General features: G+C 40.6%; 1 protein-coding gene and 1 pseudogene across 1 annotated transcript in view; both read right to left on the minus strand.

Moving 5' to 3' along the window:
* RNF128 (ring finger protein 128) overlaps positions 1 to 20803 on the minus strand; it is a 105799-nt gene extending 84996 nt beyond the window's left edge. Inside the window, exon 1 of the mRNA XM_053579690.1 lies at positions 20233 to 20803. Coding sequence (XP_053435665.1) covers positions 20233 to 20638 — 406 coding nt within the window. The 5' untranslated portion in view covers positions 20639 to 20803. The remainder of the gene's footprint in view (positions 1 to 20232) is intronic.
* On the minus strand, positions 12744 to 13054 carry LOC128577456 (small ubiquitin-related modifier 1-like; annotated as a pseudogene).
* Positions 20804 to 24583: the final 3780 nt, after the last annotated feature.

Genomic DNA, 24583 nt, shown 5'->3' on the forward strand with positions numbered 1-24583 from the left:
TTCCGTTCTCTTGAGGAAGGCTTGCAGTGCTATAAATTTCCCTTTAGGACTGCCTTTGCGGTATCCCAGAGGTTCTGATAATTCGTGTCTTCATTGTCGTTTTGTTCCAAAAAATTGGTAATTTCCTTCTTAACCTCATTTTTGACCCAGCTATCATTCAGCATAAGGTTATTTAACTTCCATGTTTTTGTATGAGTATGCAGATTCCTGTTGTTACTGAGTTCAACTTTTATTCCATGGTGGTCCGAGAAGATGCAAGGAATAATTTCTATTCCTTTAAATTTACTGAGGTCAGACTTGTGACCTAAGATGTGATCCATTTTGGAGTATGTTCCACGGGCTGATGAGAAGTATGTATATTCAGTTTTGTTGGGATGAAATGTTCTGTAGATGTTTGCTAAATCCAAATGTTGGATGGTCAGGTTTAAATCTAAAATTTCTTTGCTCAGTTTCTTATTGGAGGATCTGTACTTATGATTTCAAGAATATTTCAGCTGGGGCGGCGTCTGTGACTCAAGGAGTAGGGCGCCAGTCCCATATGCCTGAGGTAGTGGGTTCAAACCTAGCCCTGGCCAAAAACCACAAAAAAAAAAAAAAAATTTCAGTTGCATAAAAACAGCATGTCCCATCTACAAACCTCCAAAGACCCCAAGAATCCTTCTTCTTCTTTTTTTTTTTTTGCAGTTTTTTTTGGCTGAGTTTGAACCCACCACCTCCGGTATATGGGGCTGGTGCCCTAGTCCTTTGAGCCATACGTGTCATCCCCAAGAATCCTTCTTTAGACTGGTTTTTATTTTATCCATAAATGTCTTATTTTGCATTGGGTTCAACCAAGGGACTAAACTTAAATCATCTTTGAATTAAGTAGGCTACAGATTGAAAATTCTTGTAATTTCAATTATTATATTGTATAATACAAGATGAAAGAATATATGACTGGCCCTTGCAAATAGGAAGAATTATTTGGAGTGCATAAAGTAGTTTTGAAGGAGAACCTAGATACAGAATAAATATTATGTTAGGAGATAGTCAAGAGTCAGGCTTATTTACATAACACCAAAACAATTAGTTGAAAGTGGAATACTCAGTTGCTTTGTTCAATTAGTATCATTTATTTTTTATTTATTTATTTTATTTTATTTATTTATTTATTTTTTTTGCAGTTTTTGGCCGTGGGTGCGTTTGAACCCGCCACCTCCAGCATATGGGGCTGGCACCCTTTGAGCCACAGGCGCTGCCCTCATTTATTTATTGTAGTGTCGCATAAACATGTATGATGCCACCTGTGGCAAAGAATTATTAAAATGGACAGGAAACAGCAAGATTTTAAATGTTGTGATGGGAAAATAAATAGCCGAGTTGAATAATATTTTAGATGTGTAGGCAGAAAAAAGTGGAGAAAATGTAAGCGAACTTGTGTCTTCCAATGAGTACCTGTCTGGTTCATTGTAGTTTGTCAAACATTTAGGAATAGATGGCATTTATGCTTAAAGTGCTAGACCCTTACCAAGTCTCTGTTGTTCTTTTTCTTAGAAGAATTATATACTTAAAACATGAACTATAACCTTGACTTACTGGATTTATTTTTCAAATGTTGAAATCAACTTTTTTCTTTTTTTGCATTGAATTGAATAAAGCAAGGTGGAGTTTTCTCAGGGTGGCTGTTTATTAGTCTTTAAAAATGAATTGACAGGGCAGCGCCTGTTGCTCAGTGAGTAGGGTGCCGGCCTGATATACCGAGGGTGGCGGGTTCAAGCCCGGCTCCAGCCAAACTGAAGCAAAAAATAGTCAGGCGTTGTGGTGGGCGCCTGTAGTCCCAGCTACTGTGGAGACTGAGGCAAGAGAATCACCTAAGCCCAAGAGCTGGAGGTTGCTGTGAGTTGTGATGCACCGGCACTCTACCAAGGGCAACAAAGTGAGACTCTGTCTCTTAAAAAAAAAAAAAAAAGAATTGACAGGGTGGCTCATGCCTGTAGTCATCTCTAAAAATAGCCAGGGTTGTGGTGGGCACCTGCAGTCCCAGGTACTTGGGAGGCTGAAGCAAGAGAATCACTTGAGCCCAAGGATTTGAGGTTGCTGTGAGCTATGATGCCAAAGCACTGTATTGAGGGTGACAAAGTGACCCTAAATAAATAATAAATAAAAACGAATTGAGTCAGATCTCAATTATAGATGCCAGTAGATGGGAAGCAGTGATGTAGAAAATACAAAACAGCAGGTAATCACAAGATACTTGGAGTTGGCTTTGAAATACATTTTTCAGCACATTTTCATCTTATGTTCTATGTAGGCTTTCCCTTCAGACCCATCAGAGGCGACTCTGAAGTATGCTGAGTGATCAAAGAAAGTTAGCCTGAGATTCAAACACAGCCACATGCAGATTATTAAATTAATGGCATAATTCAGCATATTTATCTTCTGTGTATCACCTTACTCCCATAAGCATGTAGCCACTCAACAGAATCTATGGATGCACTGGTCTTACTTATTCTGGGAATTTATTCCCATCTTCAAAATGCTTAGTTTTTTTTTTTTTTTTTTTTAAGAAACAAAGTCTCCCTTTGTCACCCTTGGTAGAGTGCCATAGTGTCACAGCTCACAGCAACCTCCGGCTCTTGGGTTTAGGCGATTCTCTTGCCTCAGCATCCCAAGTAGCTGGGACCACAGGCATCCGTCACAACACCCGGCTATTTTTTTTGTTGCAGTTTGGCCGGGGCAGGGTTCAAACCCGCCACCCTTGGTATATGGGGCCGGCACCCTACTCCCTGAGCCACAGTCACAGCCCTAGTTTTTTAAATAATCACTTAGGTTGTTTTTTTGTTTTATTTAAATATATTTGGCTGACCTGGGCTGAGTGTCTTGGTGGTCTCTTAGTTGAAAGAGTTGCTATTTGGTGTTAGAAAACATTGGACATTTGATTTCAGATGCCAATATATCAAGTTACTGTTTACATATGCCTGAGACAAGCAACCGAGGTGTTTGGATTAGCCATAAAAAATGCTCAATATGCCCTCTGCTGGGCCTTTCTTTTATAAGGCTGGAACAAAAAATTGCTGTGTCATCCGGTTGTACAGTGGGTTGAGGAAATGAATTCTACTGCAACTATCATGTGCAAGAAATAAATCCTAAATACAAATTCACTAGTCTTTTTGGCACAGATAAGTCTGGCTTACTTAGGTAGTCTCAAAGGAAGATTTCCCAGTAAATAAAAACTTTGTTATATACTTAGGAACTCCCCTGCGTTTTATAAAACAAGATGATCTTATTGTCAGGTGATTGCCCCATAAATATATATATATATATATATATATATGTAACTCAACTAAATAATTCTAATTCTACTGTCCACAAGAGGATACCTATGAAGGGGTAAATGCAAATTTCAGATTTTTGCAGGGTTTGCAAAGGTGCATTTCCACTCCTAACCACCACTCCCAAGGGATGGAGGTTGGAATCTGAAGCTTACTCCTATAAATAAGCACATATTTCTATGAATTAAATAGGTGTTTCACTAATGGAAAAGAATGAAGAATTAGCATCAATGTTCTCTTTAACAGAAATTATTCCTGTATTTCTAGTGGATCAAAATGTTTTTCAACATCCAGTGTGGTAAAGTAGCACATATCCAGCAAATATCTTCCCAACAACTTCCTTCACTGTCAAATGGCACTGTACACAGTTGAATTGTGTAAATTGTGCTGACGTCAGCCACATTTTAGTGGCTAATAGCTGCTAATAATTTCAGAAGAGGCAAATCACAAAAGTTGATTGAACCTAGAGAGGCTATTGTGTCTATATTCCCCGCCCAGTGTTAACTGACCTTCAAAAAAAAAAAAATTGGCCAGAATATAGTTGGCTGTTTTCTTTTTGTAGAGACAGAGTCTCACTTTATGGCCCTCGGTAGAGTGCCGTGGCCTCACACAGCTTACAGCAACCTCCAACGCCTGGGCTTAAACGATTCTCTTGCCTCAGCCTCCTGAGTGGCTGGGACTACAGGCGCCCGCCACAACGCCCAACTATTTTTTGGTTGCAGTTTGGCCGGGGCCAGGCCTGAACCCGCCACCCTCGGTATATGGGGCTGGCGCCTTACCCACTGAGCCACAGATGCCGCCCTAGTTGGCTATTTTCTTTATGAATTTCCACCTAAGGCAGATCCCTGAGACTCAAAAAGGTTTTAATTTTATCAAACTAAAAATTCTTCTGGACTCATTTAAATTAATTCCCTTAATCGTTATTATTATTGTTGTTATTATTATTTTATTTTATTTTATTTTATTTTTTTGTAAAGACAGAGTCTCACTTTACGGCCCTCGGTAGAGTGCCGTGGCCTCACACAGCTCACAGCAACCTCCAACTCCTGGGCTTAAGCGATTCTCTTGCCTCAGCCTCCCGAGTAGCTGGGACTACAGGCGCCCGCCACAACACCCGGCTATTTTTTGGTTGCAGTTTGGCCGGGGCCGGGTTTGAACCCGCCACCCTCGGTATATGGGGCCGGCACCTTACCGACTGAGCCACAGGCGCCGCCCCTGTTGTTATTATTTTTAAGTCTCACTCTGTTGCTCTGGGTACAGTGCTCTGGCATCAGCCTAGATCACAGCAACCTCAAACTCTTGGGCTCAAGTGATCTTCCTACCTCATCCCAAGTAGCTGGGACTACAGGCACCCTCCACAATGTCCAGCTAATTTTTCTATTTTTAGTAGAAACAGGGTCTGACTCTTGCTCAGGCTGGACTCGAACTCCTGCCCTCAAGGGGATTCCCTTGTCTCAGCCTCCCAGAGTGCTAGGATTACAAGCATGATACACCACACCTGGCCTCAATACCCTCCATTAAATTATAATTCTTTCAGTTTCCCAGCACATTATCCATAATTGCTTACATTATTCTAACAGAATAAATCATAACAGGTGCAAAAGTAGTGCCTGGAGTACTAGAAATTTACCTTTCATTGTTTATGTCTTCACTGCTTTCCTTTTGTTATGAATGTTAATGTTAAAGACAAGTGTAAAACTAACTCAAGGGCAGGAGAACAGTCATATTATGGGAACTGGGATTATTCATTTTTTTTTTATATTTCAGTAGGTCGTGGTACTTTATTGTTTACCTTCTCAGAAATCATAATACAATTTATCCAACAATTGAAATTTATCTGAAGGTAAATTTTAGCCATTGGGGTTTTTGTTTTGACCATTTTGTTTGTCTGGAGGCAAAAAGTCTTGAATTACCCTTTTATTCTGAGTGATATTTTCTTTCTAAAAAGTGCAAATAGGGTATGTGTTTTGGGAAGATATTTTTAAAAAGTATGCTATCTCCAAGATCTTACTGTAGGGAAATAGAAATTTTCCCATAGGAAGTTATAGCGGAAAAAAAAAAGTCTCAAATGAATGTAAAGCAAAACCTAACCAAACCACTATAACTTCATGTTTAAAAAATATAATTTCTGGTTAAGGCCAAATTTAATGGAAGCCTAAAGTAGCAGATTTATAAGATATTACAGCTTGAAGGAGATAACGTTTTATCCATATTTACCACTTAAATAACATTTTAGGTATTTACAGAATGAAGATTAATGGACTGTGGACATTACTTCTTCAGAAAAGCATTTATAGGATATCCAATAATTTGAACAACTTGCACAAATGAACAATGGGGATATTCTTTTAGATTTAACTTCTTTCATTGTTAGAAGTACAGTTCACGCATACAGAATAAAGAAAACAGAACTTTACTTTCACTATAAAATTATTTTACAAATAGAGTAGAACTCTACTAAATCAGCCTTGCTCCAAGTTGGCGGGTTCCATAATTGGAATTATAGAATATAGTCATATTTCATTATTTTGGTAAGAGGCTAGAACTCATTCCATGATAAAGGAAATTCATATTATATGCACGTTCTGCACTGGGACCAGTTACTTTGTACAAGAAAACGAGTGCTCTAGGAAGTATTCATTCGCAAGAAAGCAATTGAACTATTAATTCAGATCATTGACATTGTTCTTTGAAGCAGGTTTCTGTATTTCCATTATCTTTGATTACATTATTGTGTATGTCTGGAAATAGGCATTTTGTGTATTTTTAAAAATAGTCTTCCATTGTTAAGGGATCTGCTGTCAGACAGGCCTTCCTCTTAAAGTTTTAACAAAATACAAAATGCAGCTTTATTATTTTCAAGTAATGCAATAATACAAGTGAGTTGCTACTAAAATGCTGCCGAGGAGAAGCACTGCTGGGTCTGCTTTAATGAATAGGCAACGATTATTTGCAGGAAACACTTGCTTCCAAATACTGCTTAAAAAGCGTTTGAATTGTCTGAAATTAACTTAATCACCTCCTCACTCCTCTACATGCTAACCCCAAGTTTTAAACTTAGATTAAATGCTGGTGAGAATTAATAAGGTTTTTAATATTCTACCAAAATTCACACAGTCTGATGGAAATCATTACATCTACAATAGCTTATGCAGGTAAGTGGAAGAAAAACGCTAATTAGTTCTACAATATTGTACAGTGAAACAAGATCTGAACTGGAATCTGGTTTCTTCCCTTTATGACCCTGTGTGGGTGTAAGCACTCTGTAGCTGTGTGAATCACTGGCGGTAATCTAGGCAGTTCCTATTGCCAGAGCTTTATATAGAAGCAGGCTAACAAAGAAGTCACGTCTCCAACTGCCAGCTAAAGATGAGACACCAAATAGCTTCAGGGAGAGAGCAGACGGAAAGAACACTCTGTTAAGTACCCGCATAGCGTCACTAAGCTGAGCAATATCACCAAATGGATATAGATAGAATTGTGAAATAGGTAATATTTGGGGTGTTTTTTTTGGGGGGAGTAGATACTCCCCTTTTCAGCCTCATTTATTCATTTTCATACATTCCTTCATTCAAGAAAGTCCAGTATGAATTAGGCACTGTGCAATGTGCTACATAGACTGAGATGAATGAAACCAGGTCCCTATTTTACTACTATTTTATCTTCAGAGTGCTATGGGTGAATTAATTCCTGTTGTGGTATCTGTTGTTAAGGTTCTGATGTTCCGTTTCCTAGGACCACGTGACTTTCAATTTATTAATTTTTTTTTCCAGTTTTTGGCCCGGGCTGGGCTTGAACCCGCCACCCCCCCACCCCCCCACATATGGGGCGGGTGCCCTACTCCTTGAGCCACAGGTGCCGTCCAAAAATATTTCCTAACCACCAGACCACCAGGGACCATGTGCCTTTTAAACAGGGACTCAAAGACCCTAAGCTTCTAAAACCCAAAGGAGGGCAATGCCTGTGGCTCAGTGGGTAGGGCACCGGCCCCATATACCGAGGGTGGAGGGATTGAACCCGGCTGCTGGCCAAACTGCAACAAAAAACATAGCCGGGTGTTGTGGTGGGCGCCTGTAGTCCCAGCTACTCGGAAGACTGAGTCAAGAGAATCGCCCAAGCCCAAGAGCTGGAGGTTACTGTGAGCTGTGACGTTACAGCACTCTACTGAGGGCGATAAAGTGAGACTCTGTCTTTTAAAAAAAAGATAAAAATAGGGGCAGCGCCTGTGGCTCAGTGAGTAGGGCACCAGCCCCATATGCCGAGGGTGGCGGGTTCAAACCCAGCCCCAGCCAAACTGCAACAAAAAAATAGCCGGGCGTTATGGCGGACGCCTGTAGTCCCAGCTGCTGGGGAGGCTGAGGCAAGAGAATCGCGTAAGCCCAAGAGTTAGAGGTTGCTGTGAGCCGTGTGATGTCATGGTACTCTACCTGAGGGCGGTACAGTGAGACTCTGTCTCTACAAAAAAAAAAAAAAAAGATAAAAATAAAACCCAAAGTAATGCTGTATTAATGAAGGATGAAATTTTGGATGGCATATCAGTAGGGAGGGGAATATTATTGGTCAGGGGAGTTATTATTCTTAGTAAAGCATCACAAGAATGGAGAAGCATGAATCCTATGTACTCAATTTTGATATGAGGACAATTAATGACAATTAAGGTTATGGGGGGAGTAGAAAGAGGGACGGAGGGAGGGGGGTGGAGCCTTGGTGTGTGTCACACTTTATGGGGGCAAGACATGATTGCAAGAGGGACTTTACCTAACAATTGCAATCAGTGTAACCTGGCTTATTGTACCCTCAATGAATCCCCAACAATAAAAAAAAAAAAAAAGAAACCACATCACAGGCTGGGCACCTGTGGCTCAAGCGGCTAAGGTGCCGGCCACATACACCTGAGCTGGCGGGTTTGAATCCAGCCCCGGCCCGTCAAACAACAATGATGGCTGCAACCAAAAAATAGCCAGGTACCTCTAGTCTCAGCTACTTGGGAGGCTGAGGCAAGAGAATCACTTGAGCCCAGGAGTTGGAGGTTGCTGTGAGCTGTGCTGCCACATCACTCTATGCAGGGTGACAGCTTGAGGCTCTGTCTCAAAAAAACAAAAACAAACAAACAAACAAAAAACACATCACATAGGTGACTGGCCCTCAAATCCTTCTCCAAGAAAAAAAATTATAGTCATTTTCAAAAAGCAGAATGAGTGTCCCCAACTCCAACAATAGGAAAAAAATTGTAGCGGTAAAAACATTGAAATTTCAATTCTGTCATTAGCAAAAAGGAAAAAAAAAAGGCCAGGCAGCACCTGTGGCTCAGTTGGTAAGGCGCCGGCCCCATATACCGAGGGTGGCGGGTTCAAACCTGGCCCCAGCTGAACTGCAACAAAAAAATAGCCGGGCGTTGTGGCGGGCGCCTGTAGTCCCAGCTACTCGGGAGGCTGAGGCAAGAGAATCGCTTCAGCCCAGGAGTTGGAGGTTGCTGTGAGCTGTGTGACGCCACGGCACTCTACCCAGGGCCATAAAGTGAGACTCTATGTCTACAAAAAAAAAAAAAAAAAGGCCAAGCACTGTGGCTCACACCTATAATCCTAGCACTGTGGGAGACCGAGGTAGAAGGATCACTTGAGGTCAGGAGTTCAAGACCAAGAGTGAGTAAGAGTGAGACCCCGTCTTTGTTAAAAATAAGCGTGGTGGGGCGGCACCTGTGACTCAAAGGAGTAAGGCACCGGCCCCATACACCGGAGGTGGCAGGTTCAAACCCAGCCCCAGCCAAAATAAATAAATAAATAAAATAAGCGTGGTGGTGGGCATCTGTAGTCCCAGCTACAAGGGAGTCTGAGGCAGGAGGATTGCTTGAGTCTGGGAGTTAGAGGTTGCTGTGAGCTAGGCTGAGGCCATGGCACTCTAGCCCAGGTGACAAGAGTGAGACTCTGTCTCAAAAAAAAAAAAAAAATGAAAGAAAGAGAAAAAAGGCAACAATTCAATACCAATGATTGAGAATTGATTGGCGATGACATCAAGTAAATAAAAGACAACTTCAAATAGCGAACAATCTAATGTCCTCCGTACTGTTCAGGAAGGTCAGGATAGGAAGAATGCGTGAAAGTTTTAGAGGGAGGCACATTTTTTTTTTTTTGAGACAGAGTCTCACCATGTTGCCCTCAGCAGAGTGCTGCGGTGTCACAGCTTACAATAACCTCAAACTCTTGGGCTTAAGAGATTCTCTTGCCTCCGCCTCCTAAGTAACTGGGACTAAAGGTGCCTGCCACATCTGGCTGTTTTTTGTTGTAGTTGTCTTCTTTTTTTTTCAGTTTTTGGCCAGGGCTGGGCTTGAACCCGCCACCTCCGGCATACGGGGCTGGCACCCTACTCCTTTGAGCCACAGGCGCCGCCCTGTAGTTGTCATGGCTTGGCAGGCCCTGGGCCAGGTTTGAACCTGCCAGCCCTGGTGTATGTGGCCCGTGCCCTAGCTGCTGAGCTATGGCTCTGAGCTAATGGCACTGAGCTATGGGCGCAGAGCAGAGGGAGGCATATTTTGACATAGTTTGAAAAATAACTTTCTAAAAACTTGGAGCTGTCCAGCAACGATCTGAACTTCCTTGTAAGATGATGAGCTCCCTGTCCCTAAAACTGTTGAAGCAGTAAATGAATGAATACTACAGAGGATTTTCGTTGAAGGGAATTCCTGGACGTGGAAGATGTATATTCTTTTAAGTGTGGTATATGAACATGTTAGTCTATGATAATTAAGAATCCAGGAATGATACAAATGAATACATAAAAATATGAAAAAAGTAAATTACTGTGAGCTAAACTATATATAGACGTTTCGTGCAGGTGCCAAGTAAGGGAGAGATCAGGGTAAACTGATCAACATGATCTTTTGTAGGACATAACTTTTGAAGAGAGAGGGAGAATAAACTAAGAAGGGGGATGATTTCATCAGCATCATCTTACTACTACCATATCTTTTAGTATCTACTATAGAATAGACACTGTGAGGAGTGCTTTCTTTACATGCATTAGCTTATTTAATCCTTAAAACCACCCTATAAATAGTACTCCTAATATTCCCATTTTACAGATGAGATGACTGAGATGAGAAGACTGGAATTCAGAGTGGTTTAGTAACTTGTCCTAGGTCACACCGCTAGAAAACAAATAGCAGATCTGGGATTCCAGTCCAGGTCTGTCATCCTACAAAGCCCATGCTCTGAGTCACTAGTACATTCTACTAGAATCCATGCATACTTGAAGGCCTAGACAGAACTAGCACTGTGAAATGTCAAACTTGGGAGGACAGTGTCTGACAAATAGTTGGCGGTAAATATTTCTTGAGTGAATAACCAAACCCTTGGTTTTTAGATCAAAAAACAAAACGAAACATTTTTTTGGTCTTCTTTTATTCCTATGTTAGAAAACCCAATTGTCATGCAGAACTTGCTCTCCCTAGATTTTCTCCTAACCCCACAGAGCTACTCTTAGCCCAAGCTACAGGAATGTAAACAAGAATGAATAGCACCCAAGGGCTTTATACCCTAGAGTTTCTCTTTACCCTTCTGTCTCCCAGGTAGGTGAAGTATCCTGTAGTAATGCACAGTAGGTTACAGCCCTAGTATTTCTCTTTAGGGCTTCCTTAAGCTGCCCTTGTTGAGGCAAGAGGCTGCAGTTTTCAGGTGAGAAAGTATGTGTTCTCTGTGAAATGGCCAAACCACACATCTCCCTTTCACCAAAACACAATTTATTCCTCTCTCCATCAGAAGTTCTCACTAAAGCCCTTGGGTAGGCTCCGTGACAGTGGCTCAAGCGGCTAAGGCGCCAGCCAATACACCTGAGCTGGCATGGCAGGTTCGAATCCAGCCCAGGCCCGCCAAACAACAATGATGGCTGCAACCAAAAAATAGCCGGGCATTGTGGTGGGTGCCTGTAGTCCAGCTACTTGGGAGGCGGAGGCAGGAGAATCGCTTGAGCCCAGGAGTTTGAGGTTGCTGTGAGCTACGATGCTACAGCACTCTACCCAGGGCAACAGCTTGAGGCTCTGTCTCAAAAAAAAGAAAAAAAAAAAAGCCCTTGGGTAAATGTGGTCTTTTTGCATATCCCGGGGTTTTGTTAATACTAATTTTTTTTTCCTGTTGTATACACTTATGCATGAATAACTTTATTATTTGCTTATGAAAATTAGAACTTTTCTGGGATCTTCCAACAAGATTTTTCTTTTTTTTTTTTATTGTTGAATGCCCACCAACCCAGGAATGGATTCCAACAAGATTTTTAAAAAATCTTAAAATGCCTTATCTTCAGTGAAGCATTGGAGTTGATCTTTCCTCTCACCTTATCTGTCATCTTCGCTCCAACTTGATACTCCTTTTCTTTTTGTCCAGACCCTCAGAACTGAAAAGTAGCTTCAAGTTAAGGAAAGGTCGTTTTTCTGTGGTTCAGTTCTCTGAAAAACTTCCATCTCCCACTGAAAGTCACAGTCCAGAAGGGACGCACAATCACATGCTAGAACTTCAGGGCCACTTGGAAAGTCATTATGAACACTTCTTGCATTGGTCATTCTTTTTTTTTGCAGTTTTTTGGCTGGGGCTGGGTTTGAACCCACCACCTCTGGCATATGGGGCTGGCGCCCTACTCCTTTGAGCCACAGGCGCAGCCCCTGCATTGGTCATTCTTATTTATCCCCACAAGCCAGAAAATGCACAGTCCTGAAAATGGAGGCCTCTCTATGCACACACTTAATTTTTTTTTTATTAAATCATAGCTGTGTACATTAATGCTATCATGGGGCACCATACACTGGTTTTATAGACCGTTTGACACATTTTCATCACACTGGTTAACATAGACTTCCTGGCATTTTCTTAGTTTTTGCGTTAAGGCATTTACATTCTGGGTGGTGCCTGTGGCTCAGTCGGTAAGGCGCCGGCCCCATATACTGAGGGTGGCGGGTTCAAACCCGGCCCCGGCCAAACTGCAACCAAAAAATAGCCGGGCGTTGTGGCGGGCGCCTGTAGTCCCAGCTACTCGGGAGGCTGAAGCAAGAGAATTGCTTAAGCCCAGGAGTTGGAGGTTGCTGTGAGCTGTGTGATGCCATGGCACTCTACCAGGGGCCATAAAGTGAAACTCTGTCTCTACAAAAAGAAAACAAAAGACATTTACATTCTACATTTACTAAGTTTCACATACACCCTTGTAAGGTGCACACATTTAATTTTTAAAAAGAGTGGGCAATATGAAGGGGACTGAGGCCTGATCACCAAAATGATCAATTAAAACAGACAATTGAATAATGAGCACTCGAATTCAAATTACCAGATGTTTTAAAGGGATGGGGTGCCAGTTTTCAATTGTTTTGAACACCGCATTACAAAAGAACTATTTTTAAAAAATGAAAAAGGATTGAGGGAAAAGAAAAAAAGATAAAAGATAAAAGAATATCTAAACTGTTGAATGACCCCCCCTTTGTTTGTTCCTGATAAACTTCAATCACATCTTCTTCCTCCTCAGTTCCCGGTTCTTTTGGAGTATGATTATCAGCAATTCTCTGACCTTCAAAGAGAAACCTGAGTGAATTCATTGGAACTGCCTGTCTTTGACAGTATGACTTTGAGTTTCTTGAGATGTGCTGTCATTTTCACTTTGAAGTGAATCTCACTGCTATCTTATCCAGTGACTTTGAGTTTAATGCATTCTCCTCCGTTCTTATCCCTCAAGTCTCCGGTTGAAGGTTTTGCCTCCTGGTTAGACATGGTGAAGGTTGCTTCACCTGGGGGGAGTCCACACAGCAGCGGCCTGGATAGGCAAAACCTCGCTCTAGGGTTTACAAATCTGTCTCCTTTCCCCATAGCACAACACCAGGCTGCGGGGCAAGACAAATTTTCTACGAGCATTTGCCTGTCTGTGATTGAAATGCTACTAAAGTTCTCAGAATTAAGCATTGTGGCCTCCAACTGCAGCTAATATTGTTGCAGGAAGATGAGGCCCAATGGAGAGAAAGAGCACCCAAACACCACGTTTATAAGAGGAAGGGCTTTATTCACCAGCCAGGAGCTAACAGCATAGAATTCCAAATGGCCACGCTCCTTCTTCCACTAAAACTGTAGTGGGATCCCCAGATCCATCATACCTTGCCTTAGAAGTCTCCCTGTGTAGGTACTTGTTCTTGCATGCCAGTTCCTCCTGGTGTTTGACTCCTTGAAGACCCGCTGAGGGGGTCCTTTCTCCACCCAGTGGAGGCATCCACACAGAGAGATCAAATTGCCTCCCTGGAGCACTCAGTAGTTCAAGTCACCCAGGCCGATCAGGGGCCCCCACGTGGGTGTCCAGAGGATTGACGGCAACTACCAGGTGCATGTTCTCTCCAAGGGTGATCTCGCTTCCAGGTCAGGGAACCAAAAATGTTGTAGGAAGAAGAGGCCCAAAGGAGAGAAAGAGCGCCCAAACACCACTTTTATAAGAGGAAGGGCTTTATTCACCAGCTGGGAGCTTACAGCATAGAAGAATTCCAAATGGCCGCGCTCCCCGACTGGCTTGGTCTTTCCCTTTTTATCGACAGTCAAAAAGTTCCACCCCACAGGCACCCTTCTCATTGGCCAGTTTGAATCAAGCGGGAGATGCTATTCCAGCCCCTACAGAACTACAGGATTTCACAGAACTTGGAAATTTCTAAGTTCCAGGAAGTTAAGTTTACAAATTCCCAAGAGCTCTCAAGGAGTAGGGTGCCGGCCCCATATACCAGAAGTGGTGGGTTCAAACCCAGCCCCGGCCAAAAAAAAAAAAAAAAAAATTGAAAAAAAAAAGAAAAAGAATTCTCAAGAGCTGAGTTACCATGGAGAGGACCCTGCAGGTGTATCCTTGAAGTCTCCTTGAGAAGACCTGTTTCCTAGACCTCACCCTTCTCGGGTATCCTCTCTCAATACTACTACATGTAAGTTACTGAGTATTTTTTTTTTTTTTTTTTTGCAGTTTTTGGCCAGGGCTGGGTTTGAACTTGCTACCTCCGGCATATGGGGCCGGCGCCCTACTCCTTTGAGCCACAGGCAACTGCCCAGTTACTGAGTATTTAGATGCTGGCTGCATCCTATGTGAAGTTAAGAAAATCAGTTAAAAAATTATTTCTGAAAAACGATTATTTGGTCCATGCTGACATTTTTAGAACTAAAATAAGGTCAAACATCCTATTTGACTGATTCTACACTTCTCTGCTGAATTGACTGCTTGGAGGAAAAGAACTTAATTTACATTTCCATTTAAAAGCTAAAAATATACACAAGTAAATGTAGATTAGATTTAATTCAATTCTGGAATGCAGGGTATCCAGGCATTTAATGATTGCAATTTTGTCATCCCAAAGTCTTGATGAAGTCTGTACCGATTTTTAACTCAAATCCTAATCTCCTCAATGCAGAGATAGGTAATTAGCATTAGTCCTAACAAACAGATCATTTCTCAGACATTTTGATTTATTAAAATGGCCCCAAAGAATTTTGCCATGTGTTCATTCTTTATAATGATTTCCTATTCTTGTGCAAGATCTTCAACATAACTAGGTAACATTCAAGTCAAGGACCACCTCCTACCTGGAGTAAGACTCTAACACATTTCCATTTGAAACCTTAAGGTAGGTTAGGGTTTTTTTTTTTTTTTTTTTTTTGCAGTTTTTGGCCGGGGCTGAGTTTGAACCCGCCACTTCCAGCATGTGGGGCTGGTGCCCTACCCTTTTGAGCCACAGGCGCCACCCCATAAGGTAGGTTAGTTTTACACTCAGATCATTTAGCATCTATTTACATTAAATATAAACATTAAGGTGTTTTTCCTTTATCCCTATGATCTACAATCACAGCTCTAGGAATAAACCCTTCTCATTCAAATTTTCCTATTTTCATTTCTAACCTGTCCTGCTTTGCCCTTCCCAGCCCCTTCAAGAGTGCCTGCTCCCTTGTGAATAATTCTCTTACATTTTATAGACATTGCCAGGCTTACTGATAAACCAAGTCCTCTCAGTCATGCCCTCACATTTATTGAAGACTTTGTCATTTGGGTCATAGCCATCCTCAACTCCCCAAGCCCTTCTGTCATCAACACTCTGGTCTCAGTGTGATTCAAGTTCAGGGATTTTGTCTCCATTTCCTACTTTAGTTATTCCCCCACCATGGCCATACTCTGGACATCATCATCATCCTGAACTGTGCAACCTCTGATATCCTTTGATTTTTGATTTAATATACACATTTTTTTGTTGTTGTTACGGTTTTTGGCTGGGGCCGGGTGTGAACCTGCCACCTTCGGTATATGGGGTCGGTGCTCTACTCCTTGAGCCACAGGCACCACCCCTTAATATACACTTTTTGAAATACAGGGTCTCTCTTTGTCGATCTTTGTTACTTATCAATTGCATGAAGTATGATTTTTTTTTTTTTTGAAAAAAAATTCTCTGTTGCCCTGGGTAAAGTTCAGTGATGTCATCATAGCTCACAGTAATCTCACACTCTGGGGCTCAAGTGATTCTCTTGCCTCAGCTTCCTGAGTAACTGGGACTATAGGCCATGACATCATGCCTGGGTAAATGTTTTAAATTTTTTGTAGAGATGGGGTCTTGTGATGTTGCCCAAGCTTGCCTCAAACTCTTGGCTTCAAGCAATCCTCCCAAAGTACTGGGATTACAGACATGAGACCACTGCACCCAGTCAATCTCTGAAATCTTAACAGAAATACCCCACTTTTTTTTTTTTTTTTGAGACAGAGTCTCACTTTGTCGCCCTTGGTAGAGTGCTGTGGTGTCACAGCTTACAGCAACCTCAAACTCTTGGGCTCAAGTGATTCTCTTGCCTCAGCCTCCCAAGTAGCTGGGACTAGAGGTGCCCACCACAACATCCGGCTATTTTTGAAGATGAGGTCTCACTCTGGCTCAGGCTGGTTTTGAACTCCTGAGCTCAGGCAATCTACCTGATACCGGAATTTCACTCTTCAGTAGGTCCTTGGTCTTGGGGATTCGAAGAATGAACCCACGGAGCACAGATCAGTGGTAAGATAGGACTTTTATTAGAATTTAGAAAGAAATACAGAAAAGCACCAGAGCTTCTGGAAGGGGGAAAGAACCGAAGAACTCTCTCGGGAGTCTCCTGGTGGTCTCTTTTATCTAGGGGTCTTAAATCTAGAGGATTATACATGGCTGGCAGTTGGTCCTTTAAAGTCTTTGTCCCAGAGAAGGGATTAGGGTGTGTGCTCGTAGCCAAGGTGGAACCACCGAAAAAACCATCACAGGCTGCTTTGTTCATGATCTTATCAGAGCCCAGAGGGTGTGTCCTGAAGAAGGCAGTCTGCTTGTGCCTGAAAATGGGGTCTGACCCGAGTTCACCTGGGCCTAGAGAATGGGGGGCGCCCTGTCTAGCCCTGAGTGTTGGAATCCTGTATCACACCCACTTTGGCCTCCCAGAGTGCTAGGATTACAGGCACGAGCCACTGCACCTGGCCCTCCCACTTTCTGAATGTCCTATAACTCTCACTTTAATATTCGCAGCACTGGTCTTTGACTTCAGTACCACCATCTTCTATACCTTTAACATCTTGTTGATGACCCTTCCAATTCTCTGCCCTCACGGTTTCTTAATTTCTTCCACTGCAATAACCTCACTCCTATTATAGGGCTTTTCTTTTATTTTTTTGCAGTTTTTGCAATTTTTGACCAGGGCCGGGTTTGAATCCACCACCTCCAGTATATGAGGCTGGCACCCTACTCCTTGAGCCACAGGCACTGCCCTTATAGGGCTTTTCATATTATATCATCTACTAGTTGTATAAATGTTAGTTTCCCTGCCTACATTTCCCTTTTGGAGGGAAATGATGTTTTTGTGCCATTTTTTAGAGTGCCTTCACTAGAGAGCTAGTGTATACTGATTAAGAGTATGAACTCTAATGTCAGGATATTAGGTTTCAAACCTCACCTTGAAACTTACTAGTTGTATGACCATGGGGAAGTTAACCAACCTTTCTGTGCCTCAGTTTCCTTACATACAAAGTGGAGATACTGAGACTATGCATCTCAGGAGTTGCAAGATAATTACACTTAGAACAATACTTAGCACATAGCTAACAGAGTACTATTAACAATTGCCTTTATAGGGCGGCGCCTATGGCTCAGTCGGTAAGGCGCCGGCCCCATATACCGAGGGTGGCGGGTTCAAACCCGGCCCTGGCCAAACTGCAACTAAAAAATAGCCGGGCGTTGTGGCGGGCGCCTGTAGTCCCAGCTACTCGGGAGGCTGAGGCAAGAGAATCGCTTAAGCCCAGGAGTTGGAGGTTGCTGTGAGCTGTGTGAGGCCACGGCACTCTACCGAGGGCCATAAAGTGAGACTCTGTCTCTACAAAAAAACCCAATCCCCTTTATAAAGGGGAAGGAAAAACAAAGATTTTTTTTTTTTTTAAATTACAGATTGTTATAGGGATACATACGATTTGGTTAGTTTGCTTTTGTATGGGTAAAGTCAGAGTTATAGGTGTGTCCTTATCCCAAAAAGTGTGCATTATACCCAGGCAATGTACCCACTGGGTGTGAATGTTACCCATCCACTTCTCCCCTTCTTCCTCCACTTAAATGTCATTGAGTTTTGCTTCCAAATGAACTTAGAGGTGTTGAGCAACTAGTTCCAATTTAGTATAGAGCACATGGGATGTTTGAAAAACAGATCTTAACAGGTAAAATAGTGAAAGAGATAGAGCACCAATTATGAGCAATGATACTGATAGTCATTGAAAATATTATATAAATGGGAAATAAGCGAATTATTAAGCAAATTTTCATTTCTCTTTGTTCTTTCCACTGAGATGTCAAGGTATTGACTATCGCTAGAGGCTAGTTTATTTGACCATATTGTGCCATTATCCTTGCATAGTAAAGTTATACCTAGGATATAGATTCTTAGAATTTTTTTTTGCAATTTTTGGCCAGGGCTGGGTTTGAACCCGCCACCTTTGGCATATGGGGCTGGTGCCCTACTCCTTTGAGCCACAGGCGCTGCCCAGATTCTTAGAATTTTGAATGAAAATGCTGGGGCGGCACCTGTGGCTCAAAGGGGTAGGGTGCTGGCCCCATATGCCAGAGGTGGCGGGTTTAAAGCCAGCCCCGGCCAAAAAAAAAAAAAAAAGATAGTTGACTAACTATCTTAAAAAAAAAAAAAGAAAATGCAGTATACATCTAAAAATCTAAAATGTTATAATTAACATTGCTATACTGTTATCATGTAACTTTGGTAAATATTTCAAATTCAGTGGCGACACACGTACACTGCAATAGATGTTGGTTCCTACTGCAGGTTGCAAAGCAAGTTTTGAGAACAGGACTACTGTTTAGTTTGATAATGTTTATACTAAAAATAGCTGAAGAGTGAGTAAGTCAAATGTGATTTCACATGCAAAAGGAAACCTAAAATCCTCAGGATCTCTAAGTTTAAATATTAAAAAGTAGACTTCTTACAACAGGGTTAATTCCCCATTTTCATCCGAGAGTGGCATTACTTTCTTTCTACATAAATATAAGTCACTTATAAAACTATAGGAACATACAGGGAAAGCTTATGAAATGCTCTTAACTTAAAAAAAAAAAAATGTGAATGACTGAGCTCTGGCAATGTCCAGCAGGTGTTACAAAAGGTAGCAAGTAGAGTTCTGTACTGCTGAATAATTTTCTACTGCTGAAAGACTATCTTACCTATTTTTTCAATTCCCATAGAAACATAGTCTGTTTTTAAAACATTAGTACTAACCTGCCACGTTGTAGGTATACAACTTGGAATGTATACCTACATATTTTTAACACAAATTTGATTTTCTCCTTTTCATCATTCTAAAATGTGTTTAATTTGCATTAATTTTTTTTAGAGGCCAGATTTGGTGGTGATAACACCAATTATCAAAATATAGTATTCATTTACTTTCAGTTCTTGCCTTGATGGAAATTATTCGTTTTTTGTTATTCCTTTGGCCAAGGCTGGGGGACAAAATACATATACTTGTCCACAGCATACAAAACTGGGGTCAGAAGTCTGCTTTCTTGTTGGCTTAAAAAAACATTTACTTGGAGAGTAGTGTATGTTTTAAAATAATAAAATAAATTAAATTAAAATAAAAACAGTAATTCCCAGGAGTAAATTTCTTTACAAAGTTACTACATTAGATTATTCTATTTACTTAAGTCACTAGTAAACTTTTCTAAGGGAAATCTTTATTTTTGATGTGAATTACAGTGTTATCTAATGTACCCTATACCATACTCTTTTCAATGGGTAAATTTCTCAGTTATTTTTTATGCATTAGTCATTCAAACAGATTCAAATCTTACACGCATATAGTAGAGTCAAATTCTCATTTCTATAACATTGTATACACTTACACTATGCTACTGTTTAATCATAATAATGAATCAGTTTTGCAGTTTTACATACTCAGATATATACAAAGGAAACCTAAAATCCTCAGGATTGCTAAGTTTAGATATAAAGAAAGCAGACTCCTCAGAACAGGGTTAATTCCCATTTTCATTAGTGTGGCAACGCTTTCTTTGGCAGGAAAAAAATGTATCAAATTGCAAAGTACAAATTGATAATGAAATTAAGATTTTTTTTGATGGTTAGAGGTAAAGGCACAGTTTATTAAAAAGCAATTATGTAATGCACACTAAGAAAACTAATATAGCCAAGAAAACCTGAAATAAAAAGGAACCACTTCATGAATTGCTATTGTCCTTGGGACAAATTAATACAAAATATTGAATAATAATAAAGTAATTCCAAGTAGTGCCAGGCATAAAAACAACAATAAAGTAAGATTGTTTTACAAAGTCATTGCCAGATCCTAGAGTAATTCTAGATGGAAACACAATTTTAAGAGAAAAAAAGGCATTAACCCTCTTTGGGAATCTATTGGGACTTACCAAAATTTGCCATCTGTATTGTCTGGTTGCCAGTCTCTGGAGCGTTGTAAATCACAACGGCATCAGCATTTTTTCTGCCTGCTGTTTGAATTTTTTCTGCAAATGTACAGTTGCCTCTTTCTATCAGTGCAATCCAGGGCCTCTCGGTATTAGTAAACTCAGTGTTGTAGTCACAAGCTTGGTAGTTATTGTTCTTAGGGATGCTCACCAGCCCCATGGCATTAGCCACTGGTGAAGCTAATCCATAAATACCACATTCACATGTCTCTACTGTAGTGGAGTTGCTGGTTTCGTTGTAAAAAGTCACAGTCACATAGGCGTTCATTGAAAAAGATGCTACACTTTTAAGTAAAAAGATAAAAATTACAAGGAGCCAAAAATCCCTGGAGCTACTCTTGTGGCTCATTGCTCTTTCACTTGAGTGAAAGTTTAAGATGTCTGCTGGTATTTCCAACTATCAGTCACCATTGTCCACTCACGTCCCTGCTAAACAGAAGTTTGAAATTTCAGTTGCAGGTAGGAAACTGATCTCACCTTTAGCAACGTAAGCTCTGAATACATCAGCTCTATTTCACTTGTTATCTACATTCCCTTTTCCCCTCCTCCAACGGTACACACACGGAACCCTTAACCAGGACTACCTTAGGAATAAATAACACCATCAACTTTATTCTACATGTGCACTTATCAGAATTGGATGACTTCCTGCAGTCAAATTTTTTTCTTCTTACTGTTCCAGCTAATGCATTTTCATAAACAAGGAGTGGATTGGAATGAGGAACTGGACTCCTGGGAATCCCACGTGACAAAGCTGAAAGTCACCTCTCTCAGAATATCTAAAACACTAAAACTGGTTTTCCAAGCCCTGCTGAAATATGCTATCAACCAGCTCGGCTGGCAGTAAGTTAAGATCCGTATTTTTAATAGATTTTAATGACTTTACTGCCTTTTCCCCCTGTAATTTCTCTCTGTGTGTATGTTTTGTTAACAGGCTCCCCAAGGAATATCCTCTGTTACCTTGTTTATTTGTTGGAAAATAAACATATTTTAGTGGCTAGAGATACCTTCCTTTCAAGTACAATGCCTGGCCCATGGTAGGCATGCAAATATTTGTTGTTTGATACCTATGAGTTACTGCATTCCAGTAATGTTTATGTTCCATGTGCTATAGTCTAAAAAAGGCTGTTCAGGTTTTTTTTTAAACCTCCCTATGATTTGTCAAGGCTTAATTTTCTACATTTGGAGTTTTATTTTTAGTTCTTCCAAATGCATATAGACAGCTTAATTTTTTTCATTGCTTCCTTTTAAGCTCTTTTTATTTATTTATTTTTTGTTGCAGTTTTTGGCCAGGGCTGGGCTCAAACCCACCACCCTTGGCATATGGGGCCGGCACCCTACTCCTTGAGCCACAGGCGCCGCCCTAAGCTCTGTCTTTAATCAGCACTCAGACACATATTGCTACGGGTCAACTGGTCTGGGCAAATTGCTGGAATGGGGAGATTGCAATGTGTGCCAAGGGCTGGTGAAGGAATAGAAGAACGAACGACAAGGCAGAGATATCAGGAGTCTGACTGGGCCAAGAGTCAGCAAACTGGAGAAACAGGCATCAGGCCTCAGAGAACAGAAAGCCACCATGTTCAAAGGAAGGGAGGAATAATGGCAGTCCAAAGTCCAAGGCAGGTAGTCTGGAATCAGGAAGACTACCAGAGTCAAGGGGACACAACAGAAAATAGGAGACATTGTTGATGGAGATGATGAATAATTGTTTCCCCCCATCTTCACCTTACTTTTTTTCTGTAGCTAAGATATTGACACTGGGGTGAACCCTAAAGGTGGGAACTAACAGTTACCACCACCTGACAGGGGAGGAGCTCAGGAAATCAGCAGCAGAACCTGTTGAATAAATCCCAACAGATGCATCATATAAATGAGCCTAGAAAGGCTCATATCACAGCTGCCAATTACTCATCTGTGTATCCTCCCATAGTACCTGGTATTAGCAGCATCTTATACATAGTAATTACCTAGTAATTCATATAATTGGACTGAAAAGTATAAAGGTCTTGTGCATTAACTTATGGTCTATTTAAGAGTAAACACAAATACTGGATCATTTTGCTATTACCATGACCATTTTGAAGTGCTTTTAAAGATCATATTAAAACCTGTATTCGCTAGACAAAGAACATCATAAGACTGAAAACAGAAATGTCATTTCTTTTTTTTTTGCAATCTTGACCAGGGCTGGGTTTGAACTCGCCACCTCTGGCATATGGGGCCAGTGCCCTACTCCTTTGAGCCACAGACACCGCCCAGAGATGTCATTTCTGTTATTATAAATATCATTGTCAAAACCATTAGCTTGCTGATGGCTGATGGACAGTCATTTCTGATAAATTCAATATTAGCCTTCAACATTCAAATAATTAATAAAGTCACAGAAATCTGATTTGACCTTTTCTACGAGTTATTAAATTGGTCTTTAAAGAAAATGTCTCATGAAATAGCTTAAAAACAGATTGGTGAGGAGTTAGCTAAATCCATTAGAAATCAAATTTTGCTAAATAAATTTTGTTTTGTAAAACTTCACTATTTCATGCAGAGATTTTTCTTACATAGCTATAGCTACATACTTTTTTATGTCTCAAGAATTTTGAATTTTTCTATAATCTTTGTAGACAATGCTTCATTAGACATATAATATCCCATTAATGGATATACCTCACGTAGTCATTCCATTTTTGTTCATTTGTTCAAAACTTTAAACAATATTTCCGCTGTTATCATTTTCTGGGCAATAGTTTTTTCTCCATTTAAGATATCCTAGGATATAGTTCCAGTGGATTCAATAGGCTGAAGGTTGGAGGTTTTAACATGTAAAAAAAAAATCTTTAGCCGGGCGTTGTGGCTGGCGCCTGTAGTCCCAGCTACTTGGGAGGCTGAGGCAAGAGAATCGCTTAAGCCCAGGAGTTGGAGGTTGCTGTGAGCTGGGTGAGGCCACAGCACTCTACCAAGGGCCATAAAGTGAGACTCTGTCTCTACAAAAAAAAAAAAAAAAAATCTTAATGCATTTTGCCAATTTGCTTTTTAAATGGGTTAGAAAATGGGTTATGATGATTTTATCCTCTTTTCCCTTGCCTTGGCCACAATTGTTTTGAAATATTTTTATAAATCATAATTTGATACTTTTACCACAGTATCAAAAATATTCTTTTTCATTTCTATTTCTTTTTTTTTTTTATTAATTTTTTTTTGTTTTGATTTTTTTTTATTGTTGCAGTTTGGCCAGGGTTGGGTTTGAACTCACCACCCTTAGTATTATGGGACCAGCATCCTACTCACTGAGCCACAGGCACTACCCTTCATTTCTATTTCTTTATTAGTGAGGCTGAACTTGTCTTTTCCCTATTATTGTATACTAGCTGCACTTTTTCTCTTCCTGATTTTTGGTTATATATTATTTGCCTTCGGGTGTTTTTCACATAATTAAATGAAGATTCTTCTTTTTTTTTATGGCCGGGGCTGGGTTTGAACCCACCACCTCTGGCATATGGGACCGGCACCCTACTCCTTGAGCCACAGGCGCCGCCCTGAAGATTCTTCTTTTTCAAATTATAAAAGTAATATATGTTTGTGATAACAAGAGAAACAATTCAGGCCAAAGATACCCAAAGGAAACACTCCTGGTTCATCCCTCCTCCTATGTTTCCCATGTGGTTACCAGAGGCTAGGAAGGGAAGGGGGAGGGGAGATGAAAAGTTTGTTGTTGGGCACAAAAATACAGTTACTTAGGACTATCTTCTAATATTTGATGATATAATAGGGAAATTATAGTTAACAATAATTTATTCTATATTTCAAAATAGCTGGAAAAGAAACATTAAAATGTTCCCAACACAAAGAAAGATAAATGTTTGAGGGATGGATATCCCAATTATCTTGATTTGATCATTATACATCGTATATAGGCATAAACATATGACATGTACGCCCAAAGTATATAAAGCCATGATATATCAATAAAAAATATGCAAAAGCACCATTAAATAAAGGGTGATGGGACAATTGGTTACTAAAAGAGAAAAATAATCAGTTTCATCCTCAACCTACACCAAAAAATAAATTATAGCTGGATTAAAGAATGTTTTTAAAAAGTTAATAATTCTTTAAAGCCAGCAGACAGCTGAAGAAATTACAGCAGAGCATTGCCCACTCAGTATTAATGTGCAGCAATACACTAGGGAAATACGCACAGCAAATGTGCCAAAGGGACTTTACCACATATTATGAAAGGCCTTATGACCATGATATATATTTTAAGTGAAAAAAGAAATATATACATCTTTATCCT

The sequence above is a fragment of the Nycticebus coucang genome, chromosome X (genome assembly GCF_027406575.1).
Source record: "Nycticebus coucang isolate mNycCou1 chromosome X, mNycCou1.pri, whole genome shotgun sequence".
Taxonomy (NCBI): Eukaryota; Metazoa; Chordata; class Mammalia; order Primates; family Lorisidae; genus Nycticebus; species Nycticebus coucang.